The 11502-nt window shown below is 58.3% G+C and overlaps 1 protein-coding gene across 1 annotated transcript; it reads left to right on the top strand.

Moving 5' to 3' along the window:
* Nucleotides 1–756: 756 nt before the first annotated feature.
* Nucleotides 757–2828, top strand: SOCS1 (suppressor of cytokine signaling 1). Its single transcript, XM_035022435.1, has 2 exons — nt 757–852; nt 1425–2828. The coding sequence occupies exon 2, from the start codon at nt 1475–1477 to the stop codon at nt 2123–2125; it is 651 nt and encodes a 216-aa protein (XP_034878326.1). The 5' UTR covers nt 757–852; nt 1425–1474; the 3' UTR covers nt 2126–2828.
* The last annotated feature ends 8674 nt before the right edge of the window (nt 2829–11502 follow it).

The raw sequence follows: 11502 nt of genomic DNA, 5'->3' as shown, positions 1-11502 counted from the left end.
CGCCCGGTTTCCGAGGAACTCGGATCCGCGGTCGAGGCGCCCTTCTCGCGCCTCCGAAGGGTTCCTCCGAAGCCTGTGGTCAGGCCACCGCTTCCTGGGAAGCCCAAGCCAAGACCAGGGACAGCGACAGGCTAGAAGGGGTGCAGGGGCAGCTGCCTGAGGGTTCGGGGCTGCAGGGGGTGGGGGGCAGGCGGCTGGGGGAGCAGCCCCGAGGGGCCAGGTCCGACGCCGGATCTGCAGGCAGGAGCCCAGATTCGGGCGGGGAGGGGTCTGACTCAAGGAGAGCAAAGGACAGAGATCTACCAGAGACCGGTGCTGAGGCACCTGGCGGGCGGCAGAGAGGGATGTGTCAGGGCCAGTCCAGAATACCCTAAGGGCTTGGCTGCAGAAATCTGCGACCTAGGGTGGTAGTGGGGGCACAGGTGGGGGCTCCAGGTGCGGAGGGGCCATCCGAGTGATAGCGGGTCCAGGGGCGGGACCAGAGCCCTTGATGGGGGGGGTCCTAGGGCGAGTGTGAAGCTGGATCAGTGAAGGGGTGGGCCGGGAAGGGTCCCCAAGTGTGTGGAAAAGGTCGAGCTCGTGCGGCTCTCGCCGCGCGTCACGGCGGAAAAAGAAACCGAAAGTGGCGCGGCAGGGCGGGGCCCGCGGGGGTGGAGCCTGAGGGGGGCGGGACCGCCACCGCCGGCGGGCCACACCTCCCGGCCAGTTTAAAAGACTGGTGCAGGGGCGGGCGCCGGAGCAGAGCGAGCTGCGGCCGTGGCAGCTGCACGGCTCCCGGTCCCGGAGCATGCGCGAAAGCCGCCCCGGAGCCCCCAGCCGCCCCGCCCGCGGCGCCCCGCGCCCCGCCGCCAGGTGAGCCGGGCACCGGGCAAAGAAGCGGGAGGGAGCGGGCAAAGAAGCGGGAGGGAAGGGGGGAGGACAGGACAGGAGACAGCAGAGGACGGCCGAGTGTCGGGCGGGCCTCGGGGGCTGCGTGATAGGGTCGCGGCCGCCACGCCCCTGGCCCCCGGCGGCCCCACCCTGGCAGTCCCCCGCGCGCGGGGTGTCCGCAGCGCAGCTTTTCTGTCTTTGCCCAAATCGCTCGGACGAGGCGCCAGTCCCCGGCCTGGCCAGCAGGCGGCGGCCGCGGGGCGGCGAGCCGAGGGCCGGGTGGCCGGAGTCGGGGCAGGTTTCTCCCTGCACCTCTCTCCACGCCCCCCTCTTACCCAAACTCCGAGCGAGCCGGCGGCCGGACTCCGCCCCGGCCGGGCCCCCACCCTCCCGGAGGGGATGCGTGGACGGGGAGGCCCATTTTCTAGGTGAGCCCGCGGAGGCTCCCGGGGGCCGCGCCGACTAGGTCCTGCGCCCTCGGCCCTTTCGGGTCGGCTCCCTCACCTGCCCGGGCCCGCCCCGACTCTCGGCTCACCGCCCGTGTCTCCCCCCAGCGCACCCCCGGACGCTATGGCCCACCCCTCCGGCTGGCCCCGCGTGTAGGATGGTAGCACACAACCAGGTGGCAGCCGACAATGCAATCTCCACGGCAGCAGAGTCCCGACGGCGGCCAGAGCCTTCCTCGTCTTCGTCCTCGCCCTCGTCCTCGGCGGCGCCCGCGGCCCCCGCGCGCCCGCGGCCCTGCCCGGCGGCCCCGGCCCCGGCCCCCGGCGACACGCACTTCCGCACGTTCCGCTCGCACGCCGAATACCGGCGCATCACCCGGGCCAGCGCGCTCCTCGACGCCTGCGGCTTCTACTGGGGGCCCCTGAGCGTGCACGGGGCGCACGAGCGGCTGCGCGCCGAGCCCGTGGGCACCTTCCTGGTGCGCGACAGCCGCCAGCGGAACTGCTTCTTCGCTCTCAGCGTGAAGATGGCCTCGGGCCCCACAAGCATCCGCGTGCACTTCCAGGCCGGCCGCTTCCACCTGGACGGCAGCCGCGAGAGCTTCGACTGCCTCTTCGAGCTGCTGGAGCACTACGTGGCGGCGCCGCGCCGCATGCTCGGGGCCCCGCTGCGCCAGCGCCGCGTGCGGCCGCTGCAGGAGCTGTGTCGCCAGCGCATCGTGGCCACCGTGGGCCGCGAGAACCTGGCGCGCATCCCCCTCAACCCCGTCCTCCGCGATTACTTGAGCTCCTTCCCCTTCCAGATCTGACCGGCCGCGCACGCAGCATTAACTCGGCCGCCTTGGTACTGTTTTGTATTAATGATTTCCCTGGAACCACGTGGGTGCCCTCCCCGCCTGGGTTGGAGGGAGTGGGGCGTGGGGGCGAGGCGCGTCCCCCTCTCCGCTGGAGACGAGGCCGCAGACCCCTCCCCATCTCTTGGGGGGGGTGCCCCCCCTCCTGGTGCTCCCTCTGGGTCCCCCTGGTTGTTGTAGCAGCTTAACTTTATCTGGGGCTAGGACCTGAATTTATACCTCCTACCTCTTCATGTTTACATATACCCAGTATTTTTGCACAAACCAGGGGTTGGGGGAGGGTCTCTGGCTTTATTTTTCTGCTGTGCAGAAAACTATTTTATATTTTTTACAACCAGTTTAGGTAATAAACTTTGTTATGAAAGTTTTTTTTTTTTAAGAAAAAAAAAAGGTTTCTAGAGCGTGTGCTTTTGCTCAAGGGACTCCCTTGGTTGTGAAAGGGTCCAGGGCAGAGGGGTCCTAAGACTGACCCGTGTGGCTTGAAGGGAGTGGGACGCATGTCCTGGAGGCTGGGGAACCTGCCTGGTTCCACTCGCAGCTCCCGGGGGAAAGGAACAGCCGGTCCAGTTGTATTTTGTGTTGGGTAAAATGGCAGCTGGTGTTTGAGCACTTAAAGTGTGCCAAACCCTCTTCTGTGTTCCACGGATAGCCCTAAAAGCAAGGCTCCTATCCTCATTTTTTTACAGAAGAGAAACCAAGGCAGGGGTCCATTTGCCTGTGGCCACTCCTGAAAACACTGGGGCCTTTTCTGGCCGTCCACCCAGAATCTGTTTGAAATGGATGACAGAGAAGAAACTTCTTTCATTCTGTGATCACAGCACCTTCCAGGAAGAAGGTGGGGGTGGGGTGGGGGCTTGGTTAGGTTTTGGAAGGAGGAGTGGCACATTCTGAAACCAGGCGTGGAGAGAGACCGATTTCAGATGGGATGGGGGTATAGGACTTCATCCTTCCTGCCCTCTTCTCTCGTGTACTTTTTGGTGAACACACCACTTGGAGCCAGAAAAATGCTTTGCGGTCTGTGGTGGCAGGAGGGCCCTGCTAGTGGCTTTGGGCAATTCCCTTTGCCTCTCATGGCCTCAGTGTCTACCTCTAAAATGGGTTTGCTGGAGGAGGTGGTGGCCGTGCATCACGGACAAGGCCAAGCTCTCAGGAGCCGGGGGAGGGGAGGGTGGCTGCAGGGCACTTCGGGGCTGGCAAACATGGCCAGAAAGTGCCCATGACACGGGCTCAGTGGCTACCCCCGAGGCCATGGCCTGACAGATAAGCCATGCCGGCAACCTGGGGCTGGGTGGCCACACCTGGTGAATTGAGTCACTTTCAGGTTTAGGGTGAAACAGCCTCACGGACATGTTGCGCTTCATTTTTAGAAGTTGGACTGGCCCTCGGCAGCCTTGGACGTGCTGATGATGGAGTGTCCTAATATTTAATAATACCTTTCAGGCTTGAAAGTGCAACATAAAATTGATAGAGAACTGGAACAGCCCAGGCCTGTCTTGGGGATTAAATAGGTTCCAGGCCTCAAGGTTAAGGATGGCCGGGAGAGATTTAGGATCTCAGAGAGCTTTGGCAATTGCATCCTTTAAAAGGTGGGGTGGGATGGAAGGTGGTGATGCCTTCTCTCCATGCCTCTAAGGAGCGACTGCTTTTCTCTTCACCACCTCCCTGCCCTTCGTTCACTGCTGTGTGGATCAAGTCCCGTCGTTCTGCTGACTTTCCCTGTCTCACCCCCCACACCCCTCAGCGTGGGTGCCTGGAGAAACAGGGAGAAATCCAAGAAGGCACTGCTTGGGCATCCCGCAGACACAGCGAGCGCTTAACGGTATGGGGGGTCCTGTGCTACCTTGTTTGATCTTCCCAGCCCGCCTGTGAGTTAGAAACCTCTCTCCCACTTTACAGAGAGCAAGACTGAGGCTCACGAGAGGCAAAGTAGGGCACACGATAAGTGGCAAAACCAGATTTTCAAACTTAATGCCGTTTCGGAGGCTGGGTACCACTCGGCAGCCTGGCCTCCCAGCGAGGGCCTAACAGGTAGCTGCTGCCAGCATTTATAAATAGCATGATTATGCAGGGGCCGTTCTAGCCCCTAGTATCTATATGAAAACACTCAATCTTTCCCCCCAGCCTTATGATTTGGGTACTGTTAACATCCGCATTTCACAGATGAGGAAACAGGTCCTCATCTAAAGAGAAACAAATTCGTTTACAATATTTACAGGGCTTTTTCATCCTTCTAAAAAAAAGTTTTAAAAATTACATCCTCACTGCACAAACCCGCTCCCCTTATAAAACCGGGAGCGGGACGGCGAAGAATAAAGGCCCCTCTGATCACATTCCCCAGAGCCGGCCCCTTCTCTTTGTGCGTCTTTTTTAATCTATACTAACATATGTACAGTGACCTAAAGTGACCCAAAAGCCCCCGGGAGCCACGCACCACCCCGTGTGACTGCGATCTTGTGCACACACACCTGGCCGCAGAGGAAAAGCATGGGGGGCGGGGAGGATTGGCGGGGGGAGGGGGAGCAGAGAAGCGGTGTGTGCTATGCGGCTTCCCTGGCGGGGCAGATGCTCTCTCAAACCTCAGCTTCATGATTCAGCAGGACTGACGTCAATTTACAAGAATGAAAAGTGAGAGGAGAGTCGGTGCACGGCAGCAGGGGCAGGGTCGGGGGCCCAGGTGCGGCTGAGATACCCTCCCCTCTGAGAGTGGGTGAGCTGGGCATCGTGGGGCAGGCAGAGAGCGGGAAAGCAGCAGCTCTGGGGCCCGATGGGGGAACAGGTGCGGGAATGGCTGCAGACCTGCACCCAAGCCGCCCCTGGGCTGGGGACTCTGATCCCCATTTTTAGAGATGAAGAAATGGAGGCTCAGAGAAGTAGAGCCACTCACTCAGGGTCACACAGCTCCAAAGTGACAGCCAAGACTCACCCCAGGTCTGACCCACTCTAAAGGCAACTGGTTTCTTAAGGAGTGGAGGAGGAATCCTGGGAAAATGCATATTCACAGGTCTCACTTCCACCTGCTCGATCGTCCCAAGCTTATGAGCGGAACTGTTACTGCCCCCCCAAGCCCAGGCAGGAGGAGAGCTGAACCTCTTGCTGGGGTGGTGCATGGAAGGTGGCAAGACATCAGGGCTCAGTAGATGATAGCTGAGCTCCATAGAACACACATTCCCCGAGCACCTACTATGTTCCAGGCATTGCTCTGAGCCCAAAGGATCCAGGAATGAACGGTCCCTGCTCTTGTGGCATTAACACCCAGACACCCAGGGCCTCGGACAGTAAATAACACAGGAGGAAACTAAAGGAACAAGAACATTCCAAGTAGTGACAGCACTCGGATTAAAGCTCAACAAGGTGGTCGGACAGTGGGGTGGGACTCTGTTAGAAAGGTCAGGAAGGCTCCTCTGGGGTGACACTGAAATCATGCCTGGAATGACAGGAGGAGCCAGCCCAGACACCATATTCCAGGGCCAGGGAACCGCAAGTGCAAAGGCATCTTGGGTTGGGAACCAGTTGAGCCTGCTGCAGAACCTGCAGAACAGAGGCCGGCGGAGCTGGAGGGGACGGAGTGGAGGCAAGTGCAGGAGGGGAGGAGGGATGGGTGGGCAGGGGCCGGAGCCGGGTAGGCCATGGTGACCACGGGGCACTGGCAGTGTGATGGGGAGCCTGGGGTGACCTGATCCATTCTGTGTTGTGACCAGACCCTCTGGCTAAGGCAGGGAAGCCTGGGGAGATGGCCTTAGGCTTCTTGCCTTCTGGGCAGACTTGGAGATGCAGTGGGATGGGGGCGTGGCTTATTCTTAACCAGACCCCTCAGCTCTCACCAATCAGGAGAGGCAGGGACAGCCAGCCACAGGACCTGCCTGGCCAAGCACTGGGACGGAGTGTGGACCAGGTCTGGAGTGCCCAACCCTGGGCAGACATCAGTCAGAAACCCCAAGCCTGGATCTAACAGAGCCCCTGGGCATGGCCCAGTGAGGGGCTTCTTGGAGCAGGGGTCCCGCCGGCCACCTGTGCTGGGCAGAGCCGGCCTCCACTTTGGGGAAGAACGTACAGCACCTGGAAGGAGGTGGCTTGGGTCCTCCACCACCATCATCCAGAGACTCCCCGGGGCTCAACATGCACGTGGCCTGATTCTGGAGGGCCTCAAGGTCCCGCAGAGAGTGCAGTCTTCAAGGAAGCCAATTCACACAAGGACAAGGGTGCGAGCGGGCGGCGCTCACCCTGCCCCTCCCAACCGTGCTCTTGGCCCTGGGGCCTGGCTGTCCGACAGCCTTCATGGGAAATTTGGGTTCCACGCTCTCCACTGACTGCTTCTCCGCCGTACTAACCTCCTCCCCACCCCCCACCCCCCACACATACCCCATGTGCGGTCGGCAGCGCCAAGCCCCTGTCCTCCAATGCTCCCGCCGTGCTCAGGAGGAAGCCCCCCTCCCACAAGGACTCACGAGGCCTGCAGCTGCCCCCCCAACACACGCAGCCCACGTGTCTGGCCTCAGCACTCACCGCTCCCTCCTGCCACCGGGCCTTTGCACACACCAGGCCGCTCCTCGTACGTCGTGGGGGGTGTGTCCCAGCCTGGGCAATGTCGCCCGCGCCCAAGGCCCCAGGGCTCCGAAGGGCCCCGCGCTCAGGGCCGCCACTTGCGGCGCGCGCCCATGACGTCACGGCCCCGCCCTCACCTGCAGGCAGGGGCCTCCAAGCAGGCTCTGGGGGCGGCGCTCTCCGCCCCCGCTTGGTCCCAGCGCCCCCCTGTGGGTGCCGCGCGCTGGCCGTCTTGGGGCTCCCAGGGCCCTGGCGATACCCCTGAGGCCCAGAGGGTACACGTCCTAAAGAACTCGGGGACCGGAAAGCACTTCCACCCGATCGCAGTCCACACCGACCCTGGACCGCCCCAACTCACCCAGCCCTTAGGTTCTGAACACTATCTTCCTCGCTTGGAAATGACGAATAGCTGTACCCACCCCGGGGGGGGGGGGTGAAATTAAGTAAAGGGGTACCGATTAAGGGCTTAATACACCATAGTATCCAATAATTGGGACTGGCCCTCTCTGCTTCTTGATTCTTGCACTAATGTTGTTTTGTTTTTTTTTTAAGATTTTATTTATTTATTTGACAGAGAGACACAGTGAGAGAGGGAACACAGGCAGGGGGAGTGGGAGAGGGAGAAGCAGGCTTCCGGCCGAGCAGGGAGCCTGATGTGGGGCTCGATCCCGGGACCCTGGGAAGGCAGGCGCTTAACGACTGAGCCACTCAGGCACCTGCACTTCCACTGTTTTAAAATAATGGCCATTTACTAAGCACCTCCTGGATGCTAATACTTAGGCCAGGCTGCCTTGCAAAGAGACAGGCTCAGAAAGGCGAAGGGATTGCCCCCATGAGTGTGTAAATAGCCAAGGCACTCTGACTGCTTGATGCCCAAGCCCATGATCTTATCCACTGCAATGCTCAACAGTTCATATGTCTATGTCTCGTTTCTGCCGCTTAGGACCACCCTGGAGGATGCTCACAGCCACAGAAGCAGCCAGGGCTCAGAGCATCTCACTTGCCTGTCCTTTCCCCACAACACAGGCTGGAGAGGCAAGAGAGGCGGTAGGCTGGTACCGTCTGTGCAAGGCTACGTCTGGATTCAAGCGTCGGAGAATGGCAAGGGCCGCCTGGTCATCAGAAACCCTGGCGAGCAGCTCTGGGTCAGCTCTGGCAGCTGGTGGGGGCCATGGATGCAAATGAGGATGAGCAAGGACAGGGGTGCTATGAGCCAGATAGCTGGATCCTGTACAAGAGCAGGCCTGGGAGGGTGACATTCAGGGCTGGCCCCACCTGGGGGCCTGCAGGGGCCTGTGTGGTGAGCCATGTACTCCCTGTCACACCTGGCTGCATCTGGGAAGCGCAGCCAGAAGTATGATGAGGCAGAGGAAGGCAAAGGGCCTGTGTAGGTCAGCCTTGGAGGGCCCCTCCCCATCCACGGTTTGCTCTGGGAGGCAGCTTGGAGGAGCAGAGACAGCCGGGCCCCAGGACCTGCGTTTGAGCCCTGCCTCTGTGGACTGTGTGACTTCAGTGACCTCACCCATACAATGAAAATTAGACTCAGACCCCCTCTGCCCTGCTTCACAGGGCCATGAGGATCCATGGTTCAATATAAATGGAAACAAAATGGATCACCACCCAGATAGAGGAATTACAAGAATTCCTTATTGTTTTGCATCACAGAGACGGCCCAGGCGTCTTTGAATCAGCATAGGCATTAAGTCAGGCAAACCTGGTTTTATCCTCAGCTTGCCATTTATGAAGAACACCAGGGACTCCCTGCTCACCCACATCAGATGCTCACTGCACGCCCCTAGGCATCATTGTATGTCATCCATGCCCATTATCTCATTTAACCCTTGCAAGAGCCCTAGGGAACAGGTGTAATTATTACCATCCTCATTTTGCAGATGAGGCCGTTGAGCACAGAGAGGTTAAATAGAGTGCCCAGGGTCACACAGCAGGCAGGTAGCGGAGGCCAGGGCATTCGAACGCGGGCAGCCCGAGTTTATAACCATTTCCTCATTTGATGCTCCAGGCCAAGCTCCTGGAGCTCCACTTGTATGATCTTTGCCAGACCTATCCAGGTGCCATCTGTTCTGTTATTCAATTATTATCTCCTTCAAATCGAGTCACTTGGTTTCCCTAAGTGAGCTTCATTACCACGCAGGGCAAGCCAGCGAGAGGCAACCCTGGAAAAAATGTAGTGCAGTCCCAACAGCGTTTATGTTCTAGAACGCTGCATCTTGGTGTCTGGCTCCGCTGTGACGGGTCCGCTCTGTGTTTGGTTGGGAGGGAGGGAGAGAGGGAGGAGGGGGGAGTGACAAGTGTCAGAGAGGTTCAGAGAGGTGCATAGGGTGTACTAGCACCCATCTCAGACCTTCTGGACTTCGGCAGAAAGATCCCGAGAGGATGCAAAGGGGAACTCGCTGTCTTTATGGCGGGGTGGCGGGCGGGGGCGGTGCGGGGTGGAGGTTCTATGTTTTATAAAAATGTTCCTGCGTCCCACCGGGAGATCGTCATGCAGAGAGCCTCGGGGACCCCTGTCCCACACCAGGGAGACAGGGCCCGGCACGACTGCCAGCTGTGTGGCCCAGGCAAGCAATGCTTTCGCTGACTCTGAGTCTTAGTGAAATGGGGTAAACATCTGGATCTCAGAGGGTCCGGAGGCATGAAAGGCAGGGCTATAAATGATTCGGGGCGCAGAGCTCGAGATCAATAAGAGGCAGGAGCCTGCAGGACAGGCTGGCCCCGTGTCAGAGGTGACACGGTGAAACCCCTGCCTGCCCAGCCTGGGCTCTTTGGTGCCATCTGTCTCATCTCTGTCCTCTGGGCTAGCCTGGTGACAGGAAGGGCCGCAGTTCCTGGAAGGTGAGTCAAAGTGAAACTCCCTCAAGTCCAGCCAGGTGGGCAGGTGCGTGGGGCAGGGGGAGGAAGACACACTTGAGCCTTCAGGCAGGCTTCCCCTGTCCTGGATTTGAGATGGGGAAGCTGAGGCTAGTGATGTGGGCGCCAGCCCCTCTGCAGGCTCTAGGAGGGAGTTGGGTGTGATGGCTCACGTTGCAGACTTGATCACCTCCCACCCCTGGTCACACGCACCCTGAGCTCCCAGTGCCAGTGGGTATTCCTCTGAGCTCCCCCGTATCTAGCACTTTCTAGGCAGGTACCAGTATTGTCTCATTTTACAGACCAGGCAACTGAGGCTAGGAGAGGTTAAGCTCCTTGTCTATGACCTCACAGGCGGTAAAAGTGGTAGAGGCAAGTAAGACAATTCCGCAGTACCCCAGGGGCTCCCAACTGCTAGATATTAAAATAGGACCCCTTTCCCATGGGATCTGAGGTCCCTCACCATCTGGCCCCAAGGTACATTTCTAGTCCCACATCGTGCCCTTCACATTCCCCATCTGCTTCCGTCATCCCCAATTTCTCATCATTTCTTAGGCCTTTCGAGCAACCTGAGAAGCCTCTGAGGTTTCTCTTGCTTCCTTTTCACTTGGCAAACTCCTACTCAACCTCCAAAGCCCAGCTCAGTCCTCACCCCGCCCTCCAAGGAATTCCTCCTTGATTCTGCGGAGCCATCACTGCCTTTGTTCCTGCCTCCGTTAAAGCCCACATCAGAGTGCTGAGAGGTTTGCTCTGTGTTCTATGCTGTAAGTGCCAGGAAGGCGGAGTTTTTTGTTTTTTGTTTTTTTATTTTTTATTTTTATTTTTTTTTAAAGATTTTATTTATTTATTTGAGAGAGAGAGAATGAGAGAGAGCACATGAGAGGGGGGAGGGTCAGAGGGAGAAGCAGACTCCCTGCTCAGATCCCGGGACTCCAGGATCATGACCTGAGCTGAAGGCAGTCGCTCAACCAACTGAGCCACCCAGGCGCCCTGTTTTTTGTTTTTTTAAAGATTTTATTTATTTATTTGTGAGAGAGAGAATGAGAGAGAGCACATGAGAGGGGGGAGGGTCACAGGGAGAAGCAGACTCCCTGCCGAGCAGGGAGCCCGATGCGGGACTCGATCCAGGGACTCCAGGATCATGACCTGAGCCAAAGGCAGTCGCTTAACCAACTGAGCCACCCAGGCGCCCTGAAGGCGGAGTTTTTGTTAGCTGCGTGATACAAGCAAGTTACTTAGCCTCTCTATGCCTCAGTTTCCCCATTATTATCATGGCTATCTCCAGGACTGTTAGGGGAGTAAATGTGTTAATATCTGTAAAGTGTTTAGAAGCATGCCTAGTAGAAACAGAGTTCTCTAGAAACGTAATAACAGTTCCATGGTGAGTACCTATGGCAGGATGAACTGAGGAGCAATGAAGAGAGAAGGGTGTACCAGGGCATGCAGGTGAAGGATGCTCCAGGTACAGGGGGGCCACCCTGGCGCCCCTGGCCCACCACGGGACATGTTGGGCACAATACTGGCAAAAATTCTCTTATGTGTTTATTACAATGTGCATTAGGGGGAAAAATGTATCACATCAAACATGAGATGTGATGACTATTATCACCAGAGACAACACTAAAGTAGGTATTTAGATTTTTAAAAAGTCGGGTGAGGGGCATTCGTTTAGAAAATGTGGTAAGCATTGTCTTAGGTGAATGGTGGAGTGTGGGGAATGCAGGACAAATAAAAGAAAATGAGAGAGACAGATGGGAGAGGGGCCAGACAGATGGGAGGGGCAGAGAGACAGGGGAGGAGCCAGACATGGGGGAGGGGCCAGAGAGATGGGGAGAGGCTAGAAAGATGGGGGAGGGGCCAGAGAGAGGAGGAAAGGGATGGAGACAGAGGCTGAGAGAAGGAGGCAGGCAGACATGGAGCCA

This window comes from Mirounga leonina, unplaced genomic scaffold (assembly GCF_011800145.1).
Source record: "Mirounga leonina isolate KUSES-001 unplaced genomic scaffold, KU_Mleo_1.0 Mir_175, whole genome shotgun sequence".
Lineage (NCBI taxonomy): Eukaryota > Metazoa > Chordata > Mammalia > Carnivora > Phocidae > Mirounga > Mirounga leonina.
The sequence above is the reverse complement of the archived record's forward strand: the minus strand, read 5'-3'. Positions and strand labels throughout refer to the sequence as shown.

Excerpts from the sequence above, each read along its gene's own strand:
- SOCS1 (XM_035022435.1), top strand. The coding sequence starts at position 1,475 with ATGGTAGCACACAACCAGGTGGCAGCCGACAATGCAATCTCCACGGCA.